This window comes from Pogoniulus pusillus, chromosome 1 (genome assembly GCF_015220805.1).
Source record: "Pogoniulus pusillus isolate bPogPus1 chromosome 1, bPogPus1.pri, whole genome shotgun sequence".
Lineage (NCBI taxonomy): Eukaryota > Metazoa > Chordata > Aves > Piciformes > Lybiidae > Pogoniulus > Pogoniulus pusillus.
In genome coordinates this window covers 31,741,704-31,767,846 of record NC_087264.1, presented here as the reverse complement: position 1 = coordinate 31,767,846, position 26,143 = coordinate 31,741,704, and the positions used below count along the sequence as shown (strand labels likewise).

Below are 26,143 nucleotides of genomic sequence, written 5' to 3'. Positions count from 1 at the left end.
TGCTCAAGATTCACAAGATATAAATGTTATGATCTGGGCTGAGGGAAGAGAATAAAGTATAGTTTTGCCCACCATAGCATAGTTAGTGTTAACATTAATCATGTTAGCCATCATTCTGCATAAAATGGAGATCACTTTCCTAAGAAAAATGATTCCAAAAATCTGGAATTGAAGATCTCAAACAAAGAAAAAAATCCAAAGGAAAGCAGCAGAATAATTAAGGAATTTAATTTCTTGGTCATACTATTTATTTAAGCTGGAATAGGGTTGCTGTTGACAAATAATGATGAAATGAGATGGTAGATTCAGGAAATGACTGAGAGAGGCAGACTTGAAAACCTACAAAGTTTGTTGTCTATTGTTCCAGAGGTACCTTTGTTATGATCACTCTTTCCCTGGATCTACTTTTCTTCTGATTAGTAAAAGGAGCTCAGAATTAAATACTCAGAGTGAAGAATCCAGTTTTGCCTTTCTCTGATCTTGCCCTAAATGTCCATATTCAAAATGATTAACTGTGCTTGGTAGAATATTTTGGATATATTTGCTTTAATGAATCTCACAAATGCCATTAATTCTAGCAAGGATTTCTCCTCAGCATGTGGTTAAATCATTCTGCCCTACTGACTTGCTTTCCTCACTCAGATTTCAGTTTCTGTGTGTGCATTTACTTATTTTATTATTTATTCTCTTTTAATGCCTCTGAGAAGTTTATAAGAAAGGTAAGCAGCATCACATTTAACTCAAACTATTGGAAAATGCTCTGCTTTTACTTCTAATAAAAATCAGATCACAATGAGAGTCTTTTGACCAAGAACAACATTTGTTCCTTGGCAGATATTTGGCTATTGCTGTAGATATTTGATGATGATGATGATGACTGATGATTGTACTGCATTTCACGGCTGGCTTGAATTTTTGCACTTATTATTTGGAGTGGCTCTTGATGTTGTTACATAATTCTGCTTGTAGCCCACACAGTGCAGTGGAGTTCTGACCTTCTTTGTCATGTTCTGTAGGCAGCTCAAGGGGGTGGTCACAGAACCCTGCTGTATGGCCACGCTATACTACTTCGACATTCGTTTAGTGAAATGGTGAGTGAAAGAGCACTTGCACAGAGTGGGTAACATGAAGCTCCCATAACATCTTACTGGGAAAAAAACATACATATATTTATATAAATGTAGAAAATTTTTGCTTCTAGGTTTGCTTCTGCACTAGATAAAAAGAAAAAAAGTCAATAGCTTATGGTATCACAACATAATGAAAGTGCCCCTTCAGTTTTCAGTTTGGATTCTTCCATCCATTTCACTCAGAGATATCTTTCACAGAATTGTGAGGGTTGGAAGGGACATCAAGGATCACCCAGCTCCAACCCCCTCTGCCATAAGCAGGAACACTTTCCATTAGATCAGATTGCCCAGAGCCACATCCAGCCTGGCTTTAAAAACCTCCCAGGATGAGGCTTCCTTTATGTCCCAGGGCAACTGGTGCCAGTGTCTCACCACCCTCATGGTGAAGAACTTCTTCCTAAGGTGTAATCTAAAGCTGCCCTCCTCTAGCTTGGATCTATGCCCCCCATCCTGTCACTACCTGACACCCTAAAAAGTCCCTCCTGAGCTTTCTTGTAGGGCCCTTTCAGATACTGGAAGGCCACAATAAGGTCTCCTTGGATCCTTCTCCTCTCCAGACTGAATACAGTGCAGTACTCCTTTACTCATGGATTATTTATACGGCCTTAAGGAATCCCCTTTAATGATAATTCCCTTTATAAGCTGCTACTGTTGCAAAGGATTTGTTATGGTTTGTGCTATTTTTTCCATCATATTTTATGAGATGAAGTGTTTCTTTTAACATCCCATAGTTTCCAGAGACTGTGCCAACAGATGTGCTGTCTTCAGGCTACTTGTATAGATTTTATTTCACTATATTGTACAACTGGAACATTTTAACTACTTGGGATCTTTGACTATTTATGGTCCATTCAAGTAGACCCAGTAAGGCACTGAGGAAATAAGAAGTGGGGATAATATCTTCCCTCTGCTTTGCTCTACTAGAAGACTCTACATTAGTCTTATGTTTATGAACCACACCAATTGTAACAGCCTTGCCACATCTGGGTTGCAAATATGATTGCTTCCTTTTGTATGTCTCCTGGTTTTATGCAGCAAACATTTTACAGTAGTGATCACAGAACCATAGGTTGGAAGTGGGCTCAGAGCTCATCTGCTCAATCCTCCCCACCACAGGCAGGGACACCTCTCAACTACACTCAGATGCTCAAGGCCTCGTCCAGCCTGGCATTCAACACTCCCAGGCAGGAGGCATCCACAGCCTCCCTGGGTAGCCTATTCCAGAGTCTCAGCATCCTCCTCCTGAAGAACTGCTTCCTCAGTTCCAGTCTAACCCTGTTGTGCCTCAGCTTCAAACCATTCCCCCTTGTCCTGTCTCTAGACAGGCTAATGAAAAGTCCCTCTGCAGCCTTCCTTCAGGTCCTGGCTGGCAGCTCTAAGGTTCCCCTGGCGTCTTCTCCTCTCCAGGCTGAACAACTCCAGCTCCTGTCCTCACAGCAGAGGTACTCCAGCTCTTGGATCGTGCCTGTTCCTATTTGATGAACCATGTGAAACTTTGGAAGGCAGGAGCTCAAATGCACAGAGAAATGTGTGCTGAAGTGGAAAGGGATTTTGATTTCAAGTCAGGGAGAGCATGGACACAAATAGGGTCATGTTTTTATCATTAAAAAATCACTAAGCAGTAATGTTAGAACAAACCCTGAGGGCAGGCTGACAGTGTGATGGAGTAATGGGAATGTGTTCATTTGCCACTTGTGCTAACAGATACTGTCTGGGTTTTGTTTTCAATGACTTCTGCACTGCAGTATTTGACGTGTTTGACATCATCCAGATCCCAGACGGACAAACTTGCCTTTGATGTGGGACTACGAGAAAATGCGGCAGGTATGGCAAGGTGTCTGTGCAGGAAAAGATGTCACACATATTAATTGGTGGCACTGTAAGCTTATGAATGTACTGCTTATTGTTCATTAGAAATAGAATCAGGGAATCACAGAATGGCTCAGGCTGGAAGTGAGCTCAGACCTCATCTGCTCCCGCCTCCCCACCATGGGCAGGGACACCTCTCAACTAGATTTAGTTGCTCAAGGCCTCAACCAAGCAGGCCTTCAACATTTTCAAGCAGGAGGCAGCCACAGCCTCCCTGGGCAGCCTGTTCCAGAGTCTCACCACCCCCCCTACTGAAGAACTTCTTCCTCAGCTCCAGTCTAACCCTGCTCTGCCTCAGCTTCGAACCATTGCCCCTTGTCCTGTCTCTAGATATCCTGATGAAAAGTCCCTCTGCACCTTCCTGCAGGATCCCTTCAGGTGTTGGAAGGGACCTCTAAGGTCCCTCTGGAGTGTTCTCTTCTCTAGGTTAAACACCCTCAGGTCCCTCAGCCTGTCCTCAGAGCATAGGGGCTCCAGCACCCACCAATAAGATGAGTATAATGAAATGAGGACTGTCAATACTGACGACTTTCAGTAAATTAATTGACTGTGAAAGAATGTGAGAATGCCTTGTAATTAAACTGAGTTACTGCAGCTGCACAGCTACAACAGGTGAAAGACAAACTTCCCTCACAAAACAGGAGGTCAAGTAAATAACCACTTAGCTGAAAAGGAATTCTCAGAGAGATGGCCAGTGCCAATGGTCAAAGTGAAATGATTCCATTGAACAAAAGAAGTGTCATGCATTAGTTTTCTACTTGTGTGGCCTGGCACTTGGAACAGCATTAGCGAGCAGCCTCTATCAGTGCCTTTACAATGTATGTTGTACCCATGCCACAAAAGACATGTTCGACTTGTAATTGAGGGAAACAGAAATAAATGTAATAAGCACATTGCTGAAAGAGCTGAAGAAAAATAATAATGGGATGGAGTGGAATAGACATGAAACAAACAAGAAATGACAAGCCTTAAAATCTAATTAATAGATTTCTGGGAGTGCTGCCAGTAACAGTGCTGCTGACAGAAATATAGTAAGAAAAATAAGAAACTGTGCTTCCATGAAATCACAAATAAGCTTTGAGGTGCCAGTGGGAGCTGTGTTAAAGCCATTCCCAAGCAACTCAGCCACAGAACTACATGTGGGTTTATGTGCTACTGTGTGCATAGGGTTAATGGGCACTGAAAGGGATGGGTACTCATCAGAAGTAACAGGGACCCTGTAGTGACCAGGGCTACATATCTGATGTGTAAGGAAAAAGCTAAGTGCCTGCATACACAGCTCCATCATGTGAGACTTCAGATCAAGAAATGCCAGCTGTGTTAATCACAGAATGTCAGGGGTTGGAAGGCATCTCCAGAGATCATCCAGTCCAGCTCCCCTGCCAGGGGCACCCAGGACAGGTCACACAGGAACACATCCAGGTGGGTTTGGAATGTCTCCAGAGAAGGAGAGTCCACAACCTCTCTGGGCAACCTGTTCCAGGGCTCCAACACCCTCACAGGGAGGAAGTTTTCCCTCCTATTCCCATCACATTCCTCTGCTCCAGCTTGCCCCCAGTGCCCCTTGTCCTGTCCTCGGTCATCCCTGAGCAGAGCCTGGCTGCATCCTGCCCACACTGCCCTGCACATCTTTAGCAGCAGCAATGAGGGCAGTCCTCAGGCTCCTCTGCTCCAAGCCCCAGCTCCCTCAGCCTGTCCTCACAGAAGATGTTTCACTGCCTGCAGCAGCTCTGTGCTGGACTCTCTCAAGCAGTTCCCTGAGGTTCTTCTTGAACTGAAGGGCCCAGAACTGGACACAGGCAGTGCAAACCTCTGCTTTCCATTGGATATTCATTATTTTGAAAACAACTCCAAGTGAAAATAGCCTGATGATGGACAGGCATTGGATACAGAGGTGTTAAAAATGTCTGTTGGCCATGTTCTTTGAGAATTCCTTTCCAGGGAACTGATTATTTACATGATCCTCCGTTTTCAGTGAGGAAAGTTTGTCTTTCACCTGTCATAGCCATACATATAAGACCATCCGAGACAGGCACTGGCAGCTTATTACTTGATTGTATCTTCAGTTACTGCCTCAGATGGAGATAATTTCCTTTAGGCAAGATGCAGAAAGGAATGTGTGTGTTCCACCTCAAAATACTGTCAGTGAAATCTACCTTCACAGCTTTTTTTCCACAGCTATTGTGCATGTGTTTGCTTGCACCCAGGAGGCTGCATAATGAACACCTGCAGCTGTCTCATATTGGTGTTTACTTAACTGTGCATATCCAAGGATACCCCTGTACACGTAGAGAAGATAAAAAGCAGCACATGAAAGGAATGCTGAGGTGTATTCTGCACTGGGGATTTGGATAACTATTATGTGCTTGCTAACTTCATAAACTGAACACCACAATATCACCTCCCCTTGCCCTGCTCCCCCACCAATTTAACTGCCTGGTTGAATCTGTTTCAGCTGTGTGAAGTACTCTTCACCTAGCAGCTGTTGAGTGAAAGGCTGCTGGATATTTATCATCTTCTAAAGAGTTAGCCTTTGAAGTTTTAAGGATGTAACTTTTATTGTCAGCTTCTTTGTAACTAGTTTAATAACCTTCAGATTTTGTTTACAGATGTTTTACATGAAATTTCTAAGCTGATCAGGTTTTTGTGCTTTAACTTATGCTACCAATGTTGCCTTTAATTCTCTTCCACTCTGCATTACCCTAAAGAGTGTGAAATTTTGGGATGAATTAGGTGATTTCCCCAGAACTGGGGTGGATGTGTGCAAAGTAACCTGAGAGCTTCCATTTAGTGGACAGGAAAGGTTCTCTGGCTGTCAGGCTCAGGCTGGCCTGTCCTGTAGCGCTGTGCTCCGTGGTGCTAGTGGTGCTGCTCCCAGAACTGCTGCTTGTGGTGCAGCGATCCTGTGACGTTCTGCAGCGTTTGTTTCAAATTCTGTATTCTACAACATAAATACAGCTTTCCTACAGAGAATCGCGAATTAAATGTGAACGTGAAGGGAAACAAAACCCGAAGGGTGACGGCCGAGGCAGCTGTTAGCAATTTACTGGCACTGAGAGCCGTGGGGAGAGGTCGGAGCGGAGGGAGCAGCCTGCGGGACCGAGCCGCCCTCGCGGCAGTTCGGCGCAGCAGCAAGCAGCAGCAAGAGGAGCAAGCAGCAGCAGCAAGAGCAGCAAGCAGCCCATGGGGTTGTTTTTCACTCCCCAGAAGCCGGCTTACAGGCGGCAAGCGGAACGACTGCCCCGGCCCCCACCGAGCCAGCTGCTCTGGCAGGAGGGGCGAGCGGGACCCGGCCAGAGCCGCGGCCTCAGCGGCGGCTTAATCGCCTCGGGAGCGCAGGGACTGCCCGCACCCAACGGGGTCGGACAGGAGGAGCTGGTGAGGTACCTGGGAGCGCCGGGAGTGTGCGGGTCAGGCACAGGGGCGAAGACAGAGATGGGTGCAGTTTGCAGGGTCGGGTGCAGTGGCAGAGGCCCAGGGGCAGCAGCAGCAGCAGCAATGGTGCAGTTTGCAGGGTCGGGTGCAGTGGCAGAGGCCCAGGGGCAGCAGCAGCAGCGATGGTGCAGTTTGCAGGGTCGGGTGCAGTGGCAGGGGCCCAGGGGCAGCAGCAGCAGCAGTGGTGCAGTTTGCAGGGTCGGGTGCAGTGGCAGAGGCCCAGGGGCGGCAGCGGCAGCAGCGATGGTGCAGTTTGCAGGGTCAGGTCCAGTGACAGAGGCCCAGGGGTGACAGCAGCAGCAGCGATGGTGCAGTTTGCAGGGTCGGGTGCAGTGGCAGAGGCCCAGGGGCAGCAGCAGCAGCAATGGTGCAGTTTGCAGGGTCGGGTGCAGTGGCAGAGGCCCAGGGGCAGCAGCAGCAGCGATGGTGCAGTTTGCAGGGTCGGGTGCAGTGGCAGAGGCCCAGGGGTGGCAGCAGCAGCGATGGTGCAGTTTGCAGGGTCAGGTCCAGTGGCAGAGGCCCAGGGGTGGCAGCAGCAGCAGCAATGGTGCAGTTTGCAGGGTCAGGTCCAGTGGCAGAGGCCCAGGGGCAGCAGCAGCAGCGATGGTGCAGTTTGCAGGGTCGGGTCCAGTGGCAGGAGCAGCAGCAGCGATGGTGCATTTGCAGGGTCGGGTGCAGTGACAGAGGCCCAGGGGCAGCAGCAGCGATGGTGCAGTTTGCAGGGTCAGGTCCGATGGCAGAGGCCCAGGGGCAGCAGCAGCAGCGATGGTGCAGTTTGCAGGGTCGGGTGCAGTGACAGAGGCCCAGGGGCAGCAGCAGCGATGGTGCAGGTTGCAGGGCCGGGTCCAGTGGCAGAGGACCAGGGGTGGCAGCAGCAGCAGCGATGATGCAGTTTGCAGGGGCAAAAACAGCCTAATGGCTGCAAGCCAGGCAAGAGCTGTTAGTGAAGGAAATGTGGTGCCCCAGCCAGTGGTCCCTGGTAACCAGGCAGGTGTCGAGGCCCCTGACTGCAGGGAGTGCCAGAGTCTTTCGTTTGCAATGGCAGGCTGTGGTCTGTGCACAGCTGAGCTCAATGAGGGCGATCAGGGAGTGTGAGGGAAGCACGGCCTGTTGGAGCCAGGCTCTGCCCTCCTCGCAGGAGAATTGGGAACACCTGCCAGACAGCACCTAATTGCAAGGGGCCCCGGTACCGTGCCTCTGTCAGCTGGGAGACAGAAGCCCAGATGGAAGGGGTGAGTGGAGGCAGTTCACTGCTGTGGCAGAAGGTGAGTGGTTTCCTTGCCCACTTTGTCTTCCCGGGTGCCTCTGAGCGATAGATCTGAGGCCCCGCTGGGAGGCAGCTATTCTAACGGAGTTGGGGATGGTAGCAACCTACAGGAGAGGTCTTACCTTAGTCAGTTTGGCTTTCCAAGCCTACCTCGCCTTCCCAGCCACCCTTACACAATAGAAATGAGGCCCTGGAACTGCATGGCTGAGCAACGGAGGCAGCAGATGAAGATCCATCTAGGGAGTTGCCTGGAGTGACTCAGCCAACCTCAGGAATTAGAACTACTGGTGTTAAGAAAAACAGGAGAGCAATTGTTGCAGGTGATTCTTTTCTGCGGGGAACAGAGGACCCTGCGTGCCAGGCAGATCCATCCCACAGGGAAGTCTGCTGCCTTGCTGGGCCCAGGTCAGAAGTGTTGCTGGGAAACTCCCTAGCAGTGATGGTGCCCCTGTACTCTCAGCCCTGGTAAAGCCACAGCTTGAGTACTAGGTTCAGTTCTGGGCACCACAGGATAGGAAAGACATTGAGGTGCTGGAGTCTGTCCAGCTGGTGAGAAGAGTGGCAGAGGGAGATGGAGTGGTTTACAGAAGAGAGAAAAGAAGAGATAAGGCGAGGCTGAGGCTAGATCTTACTGCTCTCTACAGCTACCTGAAAGGAGGTGGGAGTGAGGCTGCTGTTGTAATCAGCAATAGAACAAAGGAAATGGGTTGCAATTGTGCCAGGGGAGGTTTAGATCGGACAATAGGGAAATCATTAGCGAGAGAGTGGTGAGGGGTTGGAACAGGCTGTCCAGATAGGTGGTGGAGTCGCTGTCCCTGGAAGTGTTGAAGAAGCTGCAGATGTGGTGCTTCAGGACATGGTTTAGTGGTCGTGGTTGTTGGGTTCATAGAATCAACCAGGTTGGAAGAGACCTCCAAGATCATCCAGTCCAACCTATCACCCAGCCCTATCCAGGCACTAAGTGCCTCATCCAGTCTTTTCTTGAACACCTCCAGGGATGGTGCCTCCACCACCTCCCCGGGCAGCCCATTCCAATGGCAAATCACTCTCTCTGTGAAGAACTTCCTCCTAATATCCAGCCTATACCTACCCTGGCACAGCTTGAGACTGTGTCCCCTTGTTCTATTGCTGGTTACCTGGGAGAAGAGGCCACTCCCCACCTGGCTACTTGATCTTAATGGTCTTTTCCAGCCTCAGTGAACCTATGATTCTGAGCAGTGTTTTGCAGGTGGTTAGTTTCTTTACCAGCATTGAAAGAGAAAGATCAGCTTTAGTGACCAAAAGTTTCAAGGAAAAAGGAAGAAAATTCAAACTGACTGAAAAGAGGAATGAGGTGGTTCTAGAAGGTGGGTGTCTGTATTTGACACAATTCTTTGTCATGTGTAGTGGGTTAGATTTTACCCCCAAAACAAATCATCAGACTAGCTCAGAAGGTTTGGGAGCAAAATGAAGCTATATTTACAAAAGCAAGCTAAAAATCAGAAGTATAAAATGCAATTAATATATTTTATATATATATTTACAATTCATAACAACACAAGGAACCCCTTGAATTGCTCCCTGCCCCTCTGGACAAACTCAGAGGGGACCACCAGCAGCCTTCTTCCTTTGCCCTTCCCCTTCTCCCCCTTCCTCAACACAATACACCAGCAGAAGGTCAGGAGAGAGGTAAGGGAGTAATGCAAAGCAGTATCAAGAGAGAAGCCACAAAAAGGAGAAGAAAAAGAGAAGTTTATGCAGCAAACTTTATCCTAATCAGCAAGCAAATGGAATGACATTGACTTTTCATTATTTTTCTTTTGTATCCAATCCCCTATTTTATTTACCTTTTACTATTTTCTACACAACCTCTCTGGATTTTTTCTATTCTTGTTTATAATGAAAAACTAGGCTGGAATGTTAGTTCTAAATCAGCACATCATGTTATTTCAGTGTTCTGTGAAAAACACCCTCAAAGTTCTTTGGACTTTCCTACCTCATGTACCCTTGATAAGTAGTATCTCTGCCCTATAGGTGAGGCTTGCTGGTGGACAATACATCCTGCTTCTAAACAGAGGTCAGAAGGAGAAAAGGTTCGGATAGGCGATGATCTCATCCTGGTCAGTGTGTCCTCTGAAAGATACCTGGTACGTGGGCATGCTTACTAAGTACAAATCCAAAGCACTGTGAGGAGTTGGAGGAAATGGTTGAGGTTCTTGTGAAAGATTTATTTTTTTTCCCTAATCTCAAAAATAAGGCCTGGTTGCAATGCACTTCTCTGTCTCAGTGAAACAGTTTTCCCCTCTAGATCAAGACTGTTTCCATGCATTTATCCCAAGGTGTACTTCAGTATTCTCCATCTTAAGAAGTTTTTATGTCTGTAACTGCTATATTCCAACCCGCAGCTGGAGTCTGCTGATTAGGTTTAGAAAAGAGTTAATTTTAAAAGCAAATTACTACTAAAAAAAAAAAAATGTATGTACTTTGTTATTGTTTCAGTTTTGTTGAGAAATTAATATACCAAATGTTTTGAACTGCAGGGAAGTCACTGCTGTTTCTCTCATCTTATTTCAGCATCTCTCCATATCAAATGGAAGCATTCAGGTGGATGCCTCCTTCATGCAGACACTATGGAATGTACATCCTACATGCTCAGGGAGCAGTATTACAGAAGGTTTGTGATATTAGTTATTGAGAAAGGTATATTCTTTAAACGACCTTTGATATCTTTTTGTACAGCATGAAAAAATCCTCACCCTCAGACCATCAAACCAAAAAGCTGAATGAAAGTAAAACCGAATGGCATAGGAGAGAAGAATAATGGGGGGCAAACCGCAGAATGCTCCTACGTCAGCTGGGTTAACTGAAAAATAGCTAAGTGCTTCAGCTTTATACTAGCAAAGCATAAAAAGCTGCATGAGAAGTGAAAACTGAGAGAGAAATAGTTTCAGTTTAATTTTAGGGAGTGGGAGCTGCAAGGTAAGTCAAGTCTGTAAACTTAAGGTCTTTGTACAGGTTTTTCAATCACCTTATTAGAGATAATAGAAGAGAGGTGAAGGTATTAGTGAAATGGAAAACAGATTTCTCATAGTTCCTGTTTAAATCTCTTGATTGTGTTGTCCAAGGCTATTTGCTCAGTGTCCTTTCTGGATCTCACAGCAACTACTCCTTCCTGTCTCTTTGTAATTAGTCAGTGGAAATAGCTGTCTGAAAACCACATCTTCTTCAGCAGTCTTAAATCCCACACTCTGGGGCCAGGTTATCTTTCTGGGTACTCGACTGCACTTTACAGCCACGTTTGAAAAACGCTGCATTGTTCTGTTGGAGAAATGCCTTGTTCTGCAGCAAAAAGCTCCTGTGCCAGTCTGTTACCGACGCTGCCATAGCAAACACCTTACTTCACCTCTGCTGTTCTCTCGGGTATGGGCCCTCCAAGCTTGTGAATGACAAATGTCTTTTTCAGGATTGTTTTGTATCACTTGGCCCTAAAACTAATCACTTATGATATAATATTGTATAGGATCACAGGAAAAAATGGAGCCCTAAGGAAACTGAAAGAGACATTGCATTTCCTCGAGATCAGACAGACTGTCTTGACAGAAATACTTCCTTGATGCTAAAGACTCACTCACTACTCTGATCTGAAGTATTGGGTTCTTCTAACCCCAAGTGTTTCAACTCATCATCCCACAGCATTTCTGTGCCCATAAGAAACTGATCTCAGAGTGTTTGTAGGGTTTCATTTAAGAGCATATAGGATATAGATTTTCCTTGTAATACTTCCTGATGGCTTTCTGTCACAAAAACTGTATTATGCTGGAGCCATCTGTTTATAAATGGCTGTCTGATCCTCTGCCATCATGAGTCATATGTAGGAGAGAGAAGGGATTGCCCAGGACTCTACCCAGACTGCTTTTTGAATAGCTCCAAGAAGGGAGACTCCACAACCTCTTTGGGCACCTTCACAGTGAAAAAGCATTTCCTGATGTTCAGGTGAACCCTCCTGCGTTTCATTTTGTGCCCATTGCCTCTGGTTATGTCACTGGGCACTGCTGAAGAGACCCTCCCTCTGTGTCCTTCATATGGGTGAGATTTCTTCCCCCCGCCCCGCTCCATGACGCTTTTTTTTTTCTCTAGGTAGTACAGCCCAGAGCTCTCAGCATTCCTTGTGCACCAGTCTTTAAAGCAGTTTGTGTGACAATCTTTGTCCAAGTCCTTGGGCTCAGCTTTAGCTCTACAGACACTTCTCAGAGTGGTTTACATGATCAGTAACTGTGTGTCTATAAGACTTAGCAGCCTAGCTCAAGCTGAGTGGGCAGACTGAGGAAGTGAGATTCCCTGAGGCTAAAACTGGACTGGAGCTCAGATTACTTTCTGTGGTGTTTTAAGTACTCCTGATGGAACATATATCAGGAAAATTGGGAGGTTTTGTTCGTGGGCTGTTGTTCCCCGCCCCATTCTTTCTTCAGTTTGACCTTTGCATTGATTTGCAACAGGATAATTATGAGTTACTGTTTTCCCAATTAAAAAAATTATGCTAAATCGGCTGCTTGGGATGGAAGTTTCCTTTTACCCTTCCTCCTTTATGTGTGTTTGTTCTTTTAAAAGGAATTAACTTCACTTACAAGGTCAGAACAGTTTGGACTTAAGGTCTGATGAATCATTCCCCTCCTACACCATTTTTTATTCTCCTGGTGAGGTGGAGTGGCTGATTTTGACCTGTAGTCTTTGTGTTAAATGAATTGGAAAGTTAGCTTCCATTAAACATAATCTGCAGAACTGCTAAGTGTTTTTCTGTCCTCTTGTCTCCTGCTGCTGCTGTGCAGTTTCGATTTGGACACAAATCATAAATGTCAGAACAAATTGATGAGCTCACCAAATTATTTTGTACAGAGAACATGTACATTTCATCCTGGGGGAGGAAACTCTGGGATCATACATTTGATTCAGCTCCTACCTGAATCATTTTGTTTTCAAAACACTAACTTTTAAGTAAGTTTTTAATTTCCTTTTTGGGCCCAGAACCCTCCTTTGATTTTTAAATGCTAAGAGATTGCTTTCTTTTTGTTTTTGTTTCCAGAAGGAATATTTTTAACTGCAAAAGATACTCAAAAGTCTGTCAGCGTGCTAAATCTGTTGATCTTCAGTTCAATTGTGAGGGAAAATTTGTTTAGAGGTGGTCTGCATTTAGATGTGTTTTTTTTCCTTTTGGAGAGTGTGATTTTCATAATGTCAGTGTTGAATCTAATGAGTAACTATGATTCTCCTCCAGGGTATCTTCTTGGTGGGCATGTAGTGCGTTTGTTCCACGGCCATGATGAGTGTTTGACAATTCCATCTACAGACCAGAATGATTCACAGCATAAGTAAGTGGTGGGCCTTTCTTATGCACTTCTTTCTCTCAGGAAAGAAAATGCTGCTTGCCAGTTGCATTTGAGGTTAGATTAAACACCCTGTGCAGCAATTTAGTCAGTGGGATTGTTACAAAAAGTCAAGACTTCTGAAACAGAAAATCAGTCATGGATTTTTCTGTGACTGAAATTTAGGTAGTTGATTGCCACTGAGATTTCAGCCTCTTCTATTGCCGAATCACAGAATTGTCAGGGCTGGAAGGGGCCTCAAGGATCATCTAGTTGCAAGTCCCCTGCCATAGGCAGGGACACTCCTACTAGATAAGGTTGCCCAGAGCCACATCCAGCCTGGCCTTAAAAACTTCCAGGGGTGAGACTTCCACTACCTCCCTGGGCAACTTGTTCCAGTGTCTCACCACCCTCATAGTGAAGAATTTCTTTCTAAGGTCTAATCTAAATCTCCCTCCCCTAGCTTGGATCAATTCCCCCCAGTCCTATCACTACCTGACACCATAAAAAGTCCCTCCTTAGCTTTCTTGTAGCCCACTTCAGATACTGGAAGGACACAATACACTCTCCTTGGAACCTTCTCCTCTCCAGACTGGACAGCCCCCACTCTCTTAGGAGAGGTGCTCCTTGGCTTGCCTTTAATGTGTGCTACTATAAGCAGAAGGAAACATTAACAGGGAAGATAACTTAAAAAACCCAAAAAAAATCTCTGACAGTTCAGTCTCTACAATGACTTTTATTTCTTTATATCCACTGCACCTCTTTGCAAGTGCTTGCTCTCTCAGATTTGATTAATACCTTAACATAATTAAATCTTATTAGCTAGACTAAATCATTTTTGTATTAGGCATAAATCTACAGTTGTTACGCATCATGTTGATTTATTAAATTGAATTTAACTTTGCATTTTGCTGATGCAGAAAGGCACAGCAAGCTAATCATTTTGAGGCACAAAACCCCAGACATTAAAAATTGTATTCAGTGAAACATTTCTGTACCTATGGTGGCAAAGGAATTGTGCTTTAGGTGACATTCAGTTATGTCAAGTAAACTTTTCAGCTCTGAATTTTCTGCTTCCAGAGTTCTATATGGAGGGAAAAAAAGTCTCCAAAGCTAAAAGAAAATCCAAATTGAATCACAGAAAACATCACTTCTCTGTATAGAAAAAAAAATACACAAAGATTGCACTTTGAAAATGTACGCACCTAGCATAAAAACATTAGCAGAGGTATTAGGATCTAGATACTTTCTGTGGAACACAAGGAGAGATGAAGGAGGTCAAAGAGAATGAAAATGAATTACTAGTTTTGAGCTTAGCTACCAAGAGGTCATTAGAGTCTGCCAAAATTAACATCACTAAGATGAATGGGACAAAAGAGTATTGAGGAGGGAAGTGGAAAGAACAGCTGCAGACAGTTCTTGTGTATTCAGTAGAACCATAGAATGTATCAGGTTGGAAGGAACTTCAGAAGATCACATTGAGAGAGTCCAGCAACAAAAGTGAATTGATTGCTAGAGTTTAGTGTTGTCATTTTTCATCTTGATTCTGGAGTGTTAAAAACATTATTAGTGAGGACAAGATGTGTATTACATAGAATGATAGAGTGGTTTGGGTTGGAAGGGGTCTCTAAAGGTCATCCAGTCCAACCTCCCTGCAGTCAGAAGAGACATCCTCCACTAGATCAGGTTGCTCAGAGCCTTGTCCATCCTCAACTTGAGTATATATCTCCAGGGATGGAGCCTCAACCACATTCCTAGGCAACCTGTTGCAGTGTTCCAGCACCCTCATGGTCCAGAACTTGTTCCTCACATCCACTTTAAATCTGCTCTGCTCCCATTTCAAACCATTGCTCTCATCCTGTCTTTGCAAACAGTCTCTCTGCAGCCTTCTTGTAGCCCTTTCAGGTACTGGCAGGCTGCTGTTAGGTCTGTCTGGAGCTTTCTTTTCTCTGGGCTGAACAACCCCAGCTCCCTCAGCTTGTCCTTGTAGCAGAGGTGCTCCAGCCTCTGATCATTCTGGAACAGTCTTTGATGTTGTGTTCATGCAGGTAGTCATTAGTGTATGCCAGTGTGTATACTCATATGGTATTTGTGTAATTAAGAGTGTTAGTAATTCAGATTAACCTCTTGGGAGCTGTATGAATTACTCATTTTTAAGAATTAGGAAGTAACAGCAAAAGTTTCTCAGCCACTTTAAAGACAAGTTATTTTGTCAGCTTTAGTGAGAGAGTAGCTTCATGGAAACAGCCCAGCTTCCCTAGGACACTGGAGTGTGTCTTGTGCTCACTGGTGAGTAGAATCATAGAATGGTTTAGGTTGGAAAGAACCTCAAAGATCATCTAGTTACAACCTCCTGCTATAGGCAGGTCCCAGTATGAGGCTTCTGTGCATTCAGCTCCACCCATTTAGCAGAGAGGAGGCAAGTCTTACACAGAGGAGTAAGTTTTTAAGGGCAACAAAGCTCATGAAGGGCCTGGAGCCTGTGATCTTAAAGTAGAGTCTGAGGGAGCTGGGGGTGTTCAGGCTGGAGAAGAGGAGGCTGAGAGGACACCTTACTGCTCTCCACAGCTCACCAAAGGGAGGCTGGAGCAAGTAGGGGGCAGCCTCTGCTCCTTGGTGGCAAGTGGCAGGAGCAGAGGAAATGGTTCCAGGCTGTACCAGGGGAGGTTGAGGCTTGATGCTAAGAAATATTTCTTCATTGAAAAGGTTCTTAAACATTGGAGTGGTCTGCCCAGGGCAGTGATGGAGTCACCATCCCTGGAGGCATTTAAACAGCCTGTGGAGCTGGTGCTTAGGGACATGGGTTAGTGTTGACCCTTCATTGCTGGGTTGAGGGTAAGACTGGATGTTCTTGGAGGTCTCTTCCAACCAGGTGTGTTCTGTGACTCTGTGTAGCAAGACAAGAGGATGATCTTCTCAATCTTTTCAGTAGGAAAGTTCTTTATGAAACGGGAGGAGCAGGCGTGCGAGCGAGGTCCCTGTGGAGAGTAGAACCCCTTCGGATAAGGTAAGGATATTCTGAAATCTCTCTGTTAGCAACCCCTGTTACGTTAACACTGATTTGATGGTGACAGGCCCTTTGGGTGCAGCATGCCTTTTTTCTGCTGTGTGATGTGTGCTAGCATCTTCATCAGTACTCGGAGTGTATGATGTAAGGTTTCATTTAATCTGTTTGGGGTTTTTTTCTCTCTGTCCCATCTCAAAAGCAATGTTGCCCATGAGATACATCTGCTTGAGACATTGCTTCTGTCCAAAAGTGGAATATTTTCCTGATTTTCACGTGGAATTAGAGAAGCATGGATGGAAATCAGAACAGTAATATGCATCATAGGTGTCTTTTTTCTTTTTTAGACCCTGTCTCTCTCCTACATACCTGTTAACCTGTTGCAAATGACATTTCAATATATGCTTTCAGTATGTACATGTTTTACCTGCGATGGTCTTTTGTTTTACTCTTGAGGTGTTTGTGATTGCCAGTGAAATACCCTCATACCTAACAAAGGTATAGGATAGTTCTTTGGAATGTTGAGTCCTCCTTTAGAAGTGGTTCCTTTGGGCAGACAGCTGCATTACAGGAGGTAATTCTCACCTTTGTATTTTTCACAAAGGTGTAGGACTTTTTAATGGGCACGGTAGGTAAGGCCTCAGTAACCAGAGAGAAGGTACAGAAGCAGCAAAATTAAAGCTAGACTGCTTTCCATGGGTGCCTTTGCAAATGTGAAGAGTTTTGTCTCTGTTTTAATGCAGACACTGAACTCAAAGGCAAAATGTATGTAACACCTCCTGTTTTCTGAGCACCCTTTAAAGCCTTGCATAGAAATCTTAGTTTTGCTTACTTCAGAACTTATTTTTGGTGTCTTGCATGTTTAGCTGGAGTGGAAGTAACATGAGATGGGGAGAGCCTTTCCGTCTGCGACATATTACAACAGGGAAGTACTTGGCTCTGAGTGAAGATGAAGGACTTGCAATGTTAGACAGAGAGAAGTCAGACACCACTTCTACTGCCTTTTGTTTTAGAGCATCAAAGGTAAATAATAGCCATGCAAATCTGTCTGAAATGTGGAGCACTTGACTGTTAGATCTGAGTTGGTTCAATGACTTTATAAATTACTGAACTGAAGCAATTGACAGGGGTTATGCATTGAAAGACCAGGGTAAAAATCGAGGTAACCAAAGTTTCCTTGAGGAGAAATGGGGATGGTGAATAAATTCTAGAGAAAACTGAAAATGTGAACAGGTTGGAAGCTAGCACAAGGTAACAGTGGCTTCATATGAATGCCTTAATCATAGAATCATAGAATTGTTTTGGTTAGGAAAGACCTTTAAGATCATCAAGTCCTAACCACTGACCTGTCACCACAGTAGCCATTAAACCATATCCCAAAGTGCCATGTCTACACCTTTGTGAATACCTCCAGAGATGGTGACTCCACCACCTCTCTAAGCAGCCTTTCCAATGCCTGACCCCCTTTCAATAATAGCATTTTTCCTCATATCCAATCTAAACCTCCCTTGGCACAACTTCAGGCCATTTCTCTTCGTTCTGTCACTTGATACTATGGAGAAGAGACCACCCCTCACCTCCTTGTAGGTAGTTGTAGAGAGCAATGAGGCCCTCCTCATTCTCATCATCTTCAGGCTAAAGAATCCCAGTTCTTTCAGCTGCTTCTCGTAAGACTAATTCTCTAGGCCCTTCACCAGCTCTGTTGCCCTTCTCTGGACACACTCCAACCACAAGACGTCCTTGTAGTGAGAGGCCCAAAACTGAGCACAGTGCTCAAGGTGCAGCCTCACCAGTGTCAAGTGCAGAGGCACAGTCACTTCCCTACTGTTGCTGGGCAGACCATTGCTGATCCAGACCAGGGTGCTGTTCATCTTGGTCACCTGGGCACATTGCTGGTTCTTGTCCAGCTAGCTGTCAGCCAGCACCTGCAGGTCGCTTTTCTGCAAGACAACTTTCCATTCACTCTCCCCCAAGCCTCTAGTTGCATGGGGCGGTTGTGACCCAAGTGTAGGACCCAGAACATGGCCTTGTTAAACCTCATACCGCTGGCTTTTGCCCATGGACCCAGCCTGTCCAGGTTCCTCTGCAAAGCTTCCCTGTCTTGGAACAGATTAACATTTCTGCCCAATCTGGTGTTGTCTGCAAATATACTGAGGTTGCACTCAAGGCCCTCATCCAGATTATTGCAATGTAACTGATTCCAGTTCTATCGGTCATAATTTCATTTAGTTGAATTAGTTCAGAGGGATAAAATTCTGCCCTTGCAGTTCTTTCTGCAGTGTGTTGATGGCTGAGTCACAAGGAGAATATAGTCAGTGATTTCCAAACCCATTTTTCCAACTGTGCTCTTTAGTGAGCTGCTAATTGCATGTTCCCAGCTCTTACGTGGTCTCCAGCTGAGAGAAGCTGCATAAGAGAGAATGGAGATTGATTATAGAGGTGGGCAGAAGGAAGAACTTTTACCCAGAAAGTGATTTTTACACCAAAAACGAGGACTTTCCTGATACTGATTGCCATGGCTGAGAAGATAAATGTCCCATGTAACTCCAAGTGCTATATGGGCAGTAAAAAAGAATCTTTTAAGTTAGGTGCAGACTAAGTAAAATCTTCATTAAAGGTCTTGACTGATGGCAGACTTCTGTTAGTATAGTAAAGAAAATACTTTTCTAACTTATTCAAAATGACAGTATTTATTAATGTGACTGCATATGCTCTGCAGAGAAGTTTTATTTTAAGAACTCAAAACAACTGCAAAACAATCAGGAAATTTCCTTGGGTTGCTGGATACTCACCAAATCCTTTTCATTCTTCTCCAGTGCAAAGACTTGGCAGTGTAGCTTGGAGATTTGATGTTGTGCAGAGGCATTTGCTTCAGCTGTAATTTCCCCCTATTCCTCAAACAGTGGTAGCCTGGTGAGGGTTGTGAGCATCCAGCAATGCTGCCCTTACTGTTTTAACGTTGTGTGGCGTACTCACTGCCCAGCTGGGCACCAGCTCTCCTGTAACTTCATAATGTTTTAATGTATGCATATAAATGCATACATCTTAAGTATAGAAATGCTGTTTATGCATGCTCATAAAAGAATTAATGTTGGTCTCAGTGAATAAACATACCTCAGATTCTTACTCTTTCTGTTGAGGTGTGCCTCAGAGGCACATTGGGGAAATTGGTTTCAACCCCAAAATGACCACGGTGGAGTACAAGAGTAATGTGAATAGAAAGGAAGGGAAAGAATGTGCTAAAGAACGTTCTGGTGCTGACTTCAGTGAAAGCAGCACCTGCACTTTGGGCTTTTTTTCTCTCTGAATTACTGCAAACTAAGCTCAAAAGCAGCACCAGTTTGCTGTAACACCCTCCAGTTATGCCTGTTGTTTGGATTATTATGGAGCTTCCTTTGGACAAAGTTTTTAAATGCCAGCCTTTCAGTTTGAAGGCAACAGTTCTGTAGTGCCTTGCGAGTACAGAGCCTTCCCTACAGCAGATGGAATTCTGTTTGGAAATGGGATGTTCTCATTCCAGTGCAGCACTTGGCTCAGTGTGCTCTGTGAAGCAGAGCCTTGATTCTGCTTGTGAATTTCTTTTGCAACAGGCATAGGGAAGAGGAAGGAGACCATGTTTAAAAATGCTGTTTTTCAAAATGCTTGTAGCCCAGGTTCAACTTTTGAGACTTCATTTCTCTTTATGAAGGCAATGAAGGAATTCTTGGTGTAGTTGAAGTAGGTGATGTCCTGACACATTTGAAACTCACAGATGACTCATGCAGAAGGATTTAAGATCATTTGAACATTAGTGCCAGCACATAGCTGTCTTAGGGTCTTGACATGGCATTAGGATGTTGTAATGGTTTAGTAGCAGTCATCCATGTGTAGCATCTCCCCTGCTCCTGGCCCCTCAGCTTGAGAAGGCTCTGGAAAGAACTAGTAGCAGCCTTTCAGTCCTTACAGGGGGCTTTTAGGAAAAATAGGAACGACCTTTTATCCACAGGTCAAGAAGTGATGGTTTTAAACTGAAAGAGGGGAGATTTAGGCTAGATAGAAGGAAGAAGTATTTTACACTGAGGGTGGTGAACCACTGGAGCAGGTTGCCCAGAGTGGGGTTAGAAGCTCCATCTGTGGAAACATTGCTAGTCAGATTGGACAAGACTGAGCAGTCTGATCTAGTCCTTATTTACTGCAGGGGGCGTTTGACTACATGACCTTTAAAGGTCCCTTCCAACCCAAGTTGTTCTGTGATCAAGTTTAATCAGCTTTTGGACTAAAACTGTAGGCATTACAGAGTCCTTTGCCTTCTGTTGTCTGTAGAAGTTCAAGTGTGTATTTTTAGTTTCCTATTTTACCATTATCATTTCCCAGGAAGCACTGCATGTCCTATACAGCATTACTCTGTTTTTCCTACTTGCTCTTTGTGGGAGGAGAAAGTAGAAAATCACCTTGTTGTTTTTCTTGGCTGCTGGAGTGTAGGAATGTAGTGTACAGCGAGCTCACTAGCAAGCTGGGTAAAATTAATATGTCAGTCCTCTGCTTTCGTATTTGTAGGTTTTTTATCACTTTCTTTTGGCAACTTGAGGCAGCCTGTGTCAGCACTTTAATGCAATGACAATGTGCAACAGCAAAAGGTACTATTTTAATTAGCTCACAAAGGTTAGATTTATTAAGATCTCAGCAACCAGGTTGCCTTACCATGCATAGAGGAACATAAACAAGCCCTTCATGGATCAGGAAGCTTTTCCCTGCTGTATTTTCACAAGAGAAGCATTGAATAATCATGGTAAAGGTAGTTGGGTTTACTTGTCTTGCATACACTGCCGTGCCTTGTCTTCCTGCTATCTATGATTTTATTCTCTCATTTTCTAACCCTTGCCCTTCTTCTAATAGACCCTACTTGTAGCAATGGCATCTTTGACAGCTTTACTGTCAGGTTACTTTGTTCATTCCTTCTTTTTTTCCCTTCACTTTTTTTTCCTGTAACTGTTAATTTCCCTTTGCCATCTTCCAAACCTGTGACATGATTTATTTCTTTGGCCTTGATTCATTCGTGACATGAGAGAGTTAAACTTGGAATAGATTGTGAAGAGGTTTTTGAAGGAGAAAGTGTTTGCATAGTTTGCTGCTAAGTTATGTACAAAGATCTAGATGAGTGATCTCTTTTTTTTTTCCTTCTCACTTCAATAATCTTTTACTGACTACACTTTTCAGCTGGTAGGAAATAGCTTTGCCCACTGCTATCAAATGACTGGGCTGAAATCTGAGAGACACTGGACAGAGCACAAAGAGCGAAATGCCATGAGGAGGAATTTCTGCTGTATTTCTTAAGAACAGCCTTCAGGCATCCCAAATAATTCTAAAGCCTGGTTTCTGAAAATGGAAAAATAAAGAGATTGTGTGTGGATTAGTCAAAAAGGATCAGTATTGGTCTTTGCTTCTCTTTTGCCCAATAAGTTAATTAGGATCACTTGTTAGCAGACTGTCATTGAAATTTTCAGTCATCCTTGATGCAGATGTAATTGTTGAAAAAATGTTTCAGCCAACTAATTAATTGCTGACAATAAATGACTTTGTGGATTTATTGTATTTTTCATTTAGTGGCTTCACCATAAATCTGTGTTTGAGAGATGATCTTTGTATGTGATAGTGTAGCCCACATAAATATGAGTTGATCTTTGTATGTGATAGCGTAGGCCACATAAATATGATTTGAGATGATTTCCACACAGTCTGCACGTTGCAATGGTGTTCCCAAGGGACATTTCATAATGTCATTCTACTTCATCTTGACCCTATAAAGCTGTTACAACTAAAATTATCATTCAGATGGACAGCTAAACTCCAAAGGAATGCAAGTAGATTAGCGCAGGTAAATGAGGAATTCTCTTTGTTCCACAGATGTTGAACATAGCGTAAATGAAAATCATAGGATGGCTGTGGTTGGAAGGGCCATCAGAGCTCGTGTATGGGCAAGGACCTCTCTCAGCTAGACTTAGCTGCTCAAGAGATTTGAACTAGATGATCTTGAAGGTCCCTTCCAACCCAAACCATTCTGTGATTCATGAATTGTTCGGTGCTGGGATGTGTTTCAGCATGGACTTCAATGGTTTATCCTGTTCCAGTACAGAGATTAAATTCCAGCTTTCATTTTATCTTCTTAGGAGCTGAAAGAAAAGCAGGATTCTAGTCTGAAACGTGACATTGATGGCATGGGAGTCCCAGAAATCAAGTATGGAGATTCAATCTGCTTTGTCCAGCATGTGGCCAGTGCCTTATGGCTGACTTACAAAGCACAAGATGCTAAATCAGCACGTTTAGGTCCCTTGAAAAGAAAGGTAACGTTTGAAGGCTTTCTTAATTGCTTGTAAAGGTTGGTTGTGTAACAATATTGACCTGTCCTATTTTTTACTGTTCTACAGGTGTGGCAGTTGTGAGTTGAGTTGTTTTGTACTGTTTTGTTGAATGTGGTGTGAATGTTCCACTGTGAACATGAAAAGCAGGCTGAGTATTACCAGAACTGCAGAGCTGAAGAGAACTTTTGCCGTTAACAAATCTATTTAGTTATTATTTTTATTTTCAGAAGAGATTAATTTAGGCTCAATTTTTATTTTTGACACATCATTAAAATATGGAAATTCCTGTTTGAAATGGTCAAATCACTTTCCCTGTAAATCTACGTTTAACTCTTTAGGGGCAGGAACTGAAGTTAGCTGAGAGTCACTGCTGGCTTAGAGTTTTTTAGCTGAGTGTATTGTAGGAAATAGCAATTAAATTTCTTACTCGATGAGCGACCAAGTTTCTTAAGAGGTATCAACAAACAAATTCCTGACACAGTGTTGGCTGTGGTATGGCATTGACGTCTTTCTCTCAGCTTTTCTCAGGGTACAGGCTATCTGACCTGTTTTCTCTTCAAATTGTCTTCACATCTCATTCAGAAGTAGGGTTTTTAGTACTAGCTTTGCCTAGCTGCATCATCGCCATGTGATTCTGTGATTCTATGTTAATAGATTTTTCACAACTGGAACCTCTTGTTAGAAAATGATTAAGAAAACCCAAGTTTGTTACTGAACACAAGGTTCAATTCTTCCTTAATTCTCTCTATGCACATTCACAAGAGGGTATACATACACAAGCACCACAATACAAAAAATGAGGTCCTCAGCACGTCCTTGTTCCTACCACATTTGTTTGTGCAGCAGTCATAAAGTGGCAGTGAGTGCCCAGCCCCCTCACCTCCTTGCAGTAACCTGGCTCATCAGAAAAATTCCACTTTGTATGCCACTCAGTCAGTATTTTGCTGGTGAGAAATGTAATCACACTGTGATGGCTTCTTCCTTTGCCAGACCACTATTGCCTATGGAGCTCTGTTTCCTCAAATGCTCCAATTTTACTTCTTGAAACAGCAGCATCTAGATTCTTCCTCTGTATTCAACAAAAAAAAATTGCAATGCTTTCCTATGAAGTTTAGTTGTGGTTCCCTTCCCCCAACCAATTTTCTGCTGGCAGCAAGGGGCTAAAAGAACCTACATAATTGCCTGTCACTTGCCTGTCACTTTTATTCTTTCAAACTATTTCATTCACGTTCAAAGACTCCAAATCTTTTGTTGTCCTCACACCTGGATATTCTCTCCTGTTAAGTGCCTTCAAACCCAAGAAAGACTCAAGCCTTCTTGCTTTGTGTAATTGATACTCCTGTGGAGCCACAAAACAGTTTTCTTTCCTATGCAAAACGTTGAACTAGGCTATAATCTTATCACAGTATCACAGTATCACCAAGGTTGGAAGAGACCTCACAGATCATCAAGTCCAACCCTTTACCACAGTGCCCAAGGCTAGACCATGGCACCAAGTGCCACATCCAACCTTGCCTTGAACTGCCCCAGGGACGACGACTCCACCACCTCCCCAGGCAGCCCATTCCAGTGCCCAATGACTCTCTCAGTGAAGAACTTTCTCCTCACCTCGAGCCGAAATTTCCCCTGGCGCAGCCTGAGGCTGTGTCCCCTTGTTCTGGAGCTGGCCACCTGAGAGAAGAGAGCAACCTCCTCCTGGCCACAACCACCCTTCAGGTAGTTGTAGACAGCAATAAGGTCACCCCTGAGCCTCCTCTTCTCCAGGCTAAACAACCCCAGCTCCCTCAGCCTCTCCTCGTAGGGCTTGTGCTCGAGGTCTCTCACCAGCCTCGTCGCCCTTCTCTGGACACGCTCAAGCATTTCGATGTCCCTCCTAAACTGGGGGGCCCAGAACTGGACACAGTACTCGAGGTGTGGTCTAACCAGTGCAGAGTACAGGGGCAGAATGACCTCCCTGCTCCTGCTGACCACACCATTCCTGATGCAGGCCAGGATGCCACTGGCCCTCTTGGCCACCTGGGCACACTGCTGGCTCATGTTCAGGCGGGTATCAATCAGTACCCCCAGATCCCTCTCTGTCTGGCTGCTCTCCAGCCACTCCGACCCCAGCCTGTATCTCTGCATGGGGTTGTTGTGGCCAAAGTGCAGCACCCTGCACTTTGAGCTATTGAACCCCATCCCATTGGCAAGTTAAGATATCTACACCCCATTACAGTTCTTATCTAATTAATCTTTCTACAGTAAAAGTGAAGTCATAGCTCTGTGTGCATCCTACAGCATCATTTTGTCAGGTTTTTACTTTCAGTCCCTGTAACCTTCCTCAATCTGACATACACTTTTTTAAACATGCCTCAGCAAACCTAGGAGGATGGAGAGCAAAGAGGGGATTGTTGGTTTTTTTTTTCACATAACCCAGTTAACGTCAGCTGACAGCTGCTGCAGATCTGCAGCGTGGAGAAAACAGCTCTGAGATATTTCTGCTCTAAAATACAATGTCAAGTGGAAATGTGAATTGTTTGGCTTTGGTGGAGTTTTGTGTAGTTGGTTAATGTGCTGCCATAGCGAGACACACATAGGTAAGAAATTCTGGTTCCTGATTCATCAGTTCTGCCAGGATTTGAATCTATTGTATGTCTCTCTCCAACAACTTGGTAACCAAAGGACTTTGCCAGGTAGCAGTGGTGCATGCGTGAATATTCTATTAAATGCTCCTCCACCCTCCAAGGTGAGCAATGGGTGCTTATCTCTTCAGTTAGAGAGTTTGCTTCTCTGCAAGCTGTGAACTCCTGCAACGTTCCAGAAAGGTAGAGCCTCAGAGAAGAGGGAAGCATACACTACATGGTTTGGATTCATGTTCTGACACAGATCAACCTGTTGATCAATACTAATGCGTGGCTATACCCCAACAAGCAAGGCAATGTCAAGTGCCCTCTGTACTCAGATGTGGTTTACTAGAGGAATTGGAGCAGGTAGTACTGGCTGCTTCTGGTCATGGTCTACTGACTGGAGTGTTAGTCAGCACTTCTTTAGCAGGGTTGATGATGTAGTTGAGGTTCTGGGATGAGTTTTCCTTGGTCAAAGAAATGGGGAGGATTATGCCTTCTGAAAGACTTCTTCCTTGATCTGCTGCATACACAGGGACAAGAGTGCATATCTGCTGCCCAAGGGTGAAGGTACAGTTTCTTGGCCATGTGGCAGCTTTAATGCTCTGTCACTCAAATGTTTTCAGTCTTGTACCATTCCTGTAGCTCTGAAGTCTGGAGCTGTGTGCAGGTGGCCTGAGGAAACACTAGCTGACTCTGGCAAGTTTTCTTGCTAGCTTTGTGATGAGAATAAATGTTCTTTACTTAGTGTTCAGTTAAGAGATTGGAGGACCAGTGGAAACAGTTGCTATTTCAGGTAACAAAGTCACTCACGGTGTGAACCTGTATAGAGAAGCACTTGAATAAGAGAAACGATAATATTAGCTGTATACTCATTCAAGAATATCTGCCTTGTCTCTGTCACATTTCCATGGATTCTGGAGTCCAGGGAAACTCAGAGTGTTATGTCAGTGTATTGGAAGGAGCAGAATATGTCTATACTTTAGATCCTGTCAAGCAGAGGGAGCCAGCTCTTACCACTGATCTGGTCTGCCTAAAGCCAGTGTGGACAACATGCTGTTGGTAGATAACCTTCCCCTTTGTGGCACTAAAAACTTGGATAATGTTGTCAGTTTCTTTGGTGACTATTTGGTGACTTAAGTGCTCAGCTACCTGGGA

The 26,143-nt window shown here is 44.4% G+C and overlaps 1 protein-coding gene across 1 annotated transcript in view; it reads left to right on the top strand.

Moving 5' to 3' along the window:
* Positions 1 to 26,143, top strand: part of RYR3 (ryanodine receptor 3) — a 236,770-nt gene that overhangs the window by 63,332 nt on the left and 147,295 nt on the right. Inside the window, exons 4-11 of the mRNA XM_064147758.1 lie at positions 1,017 to 1,091; positions 2,876 to 2,954; positions 9,715 to 9,827; positions 10,255 to 10,354; positions 12,953 to 13,046; positions 15,973 to 16,047; positions 16,911 to 17,067; positions 22,191 to 22,364. Of these exons, the coding sequence (XP_064003828.1) occupies positions 1,017 to 1,091; positions 2,876 to 2,954; positions 9,715 to 9,827; positions 10,255 to 10,354; positions 12,953 to 13,046; positions 15,973 to 16,047; positions 16,911 to 17,067; positions 22,191 to 22,364 (867 nt within the window). The remainder of the gene's footprint in view (positions 1 to 1,016; positions 1,092 to 2,875; positions 2,955 to 9,714; positions 9,828 to 10,254; positions 10,355 to 12,952; positions 13,047 to 15,972; positions 16,048 to 16,910; positions 17,068 to 22,190; positions 22,365 to 26,143) is intronic.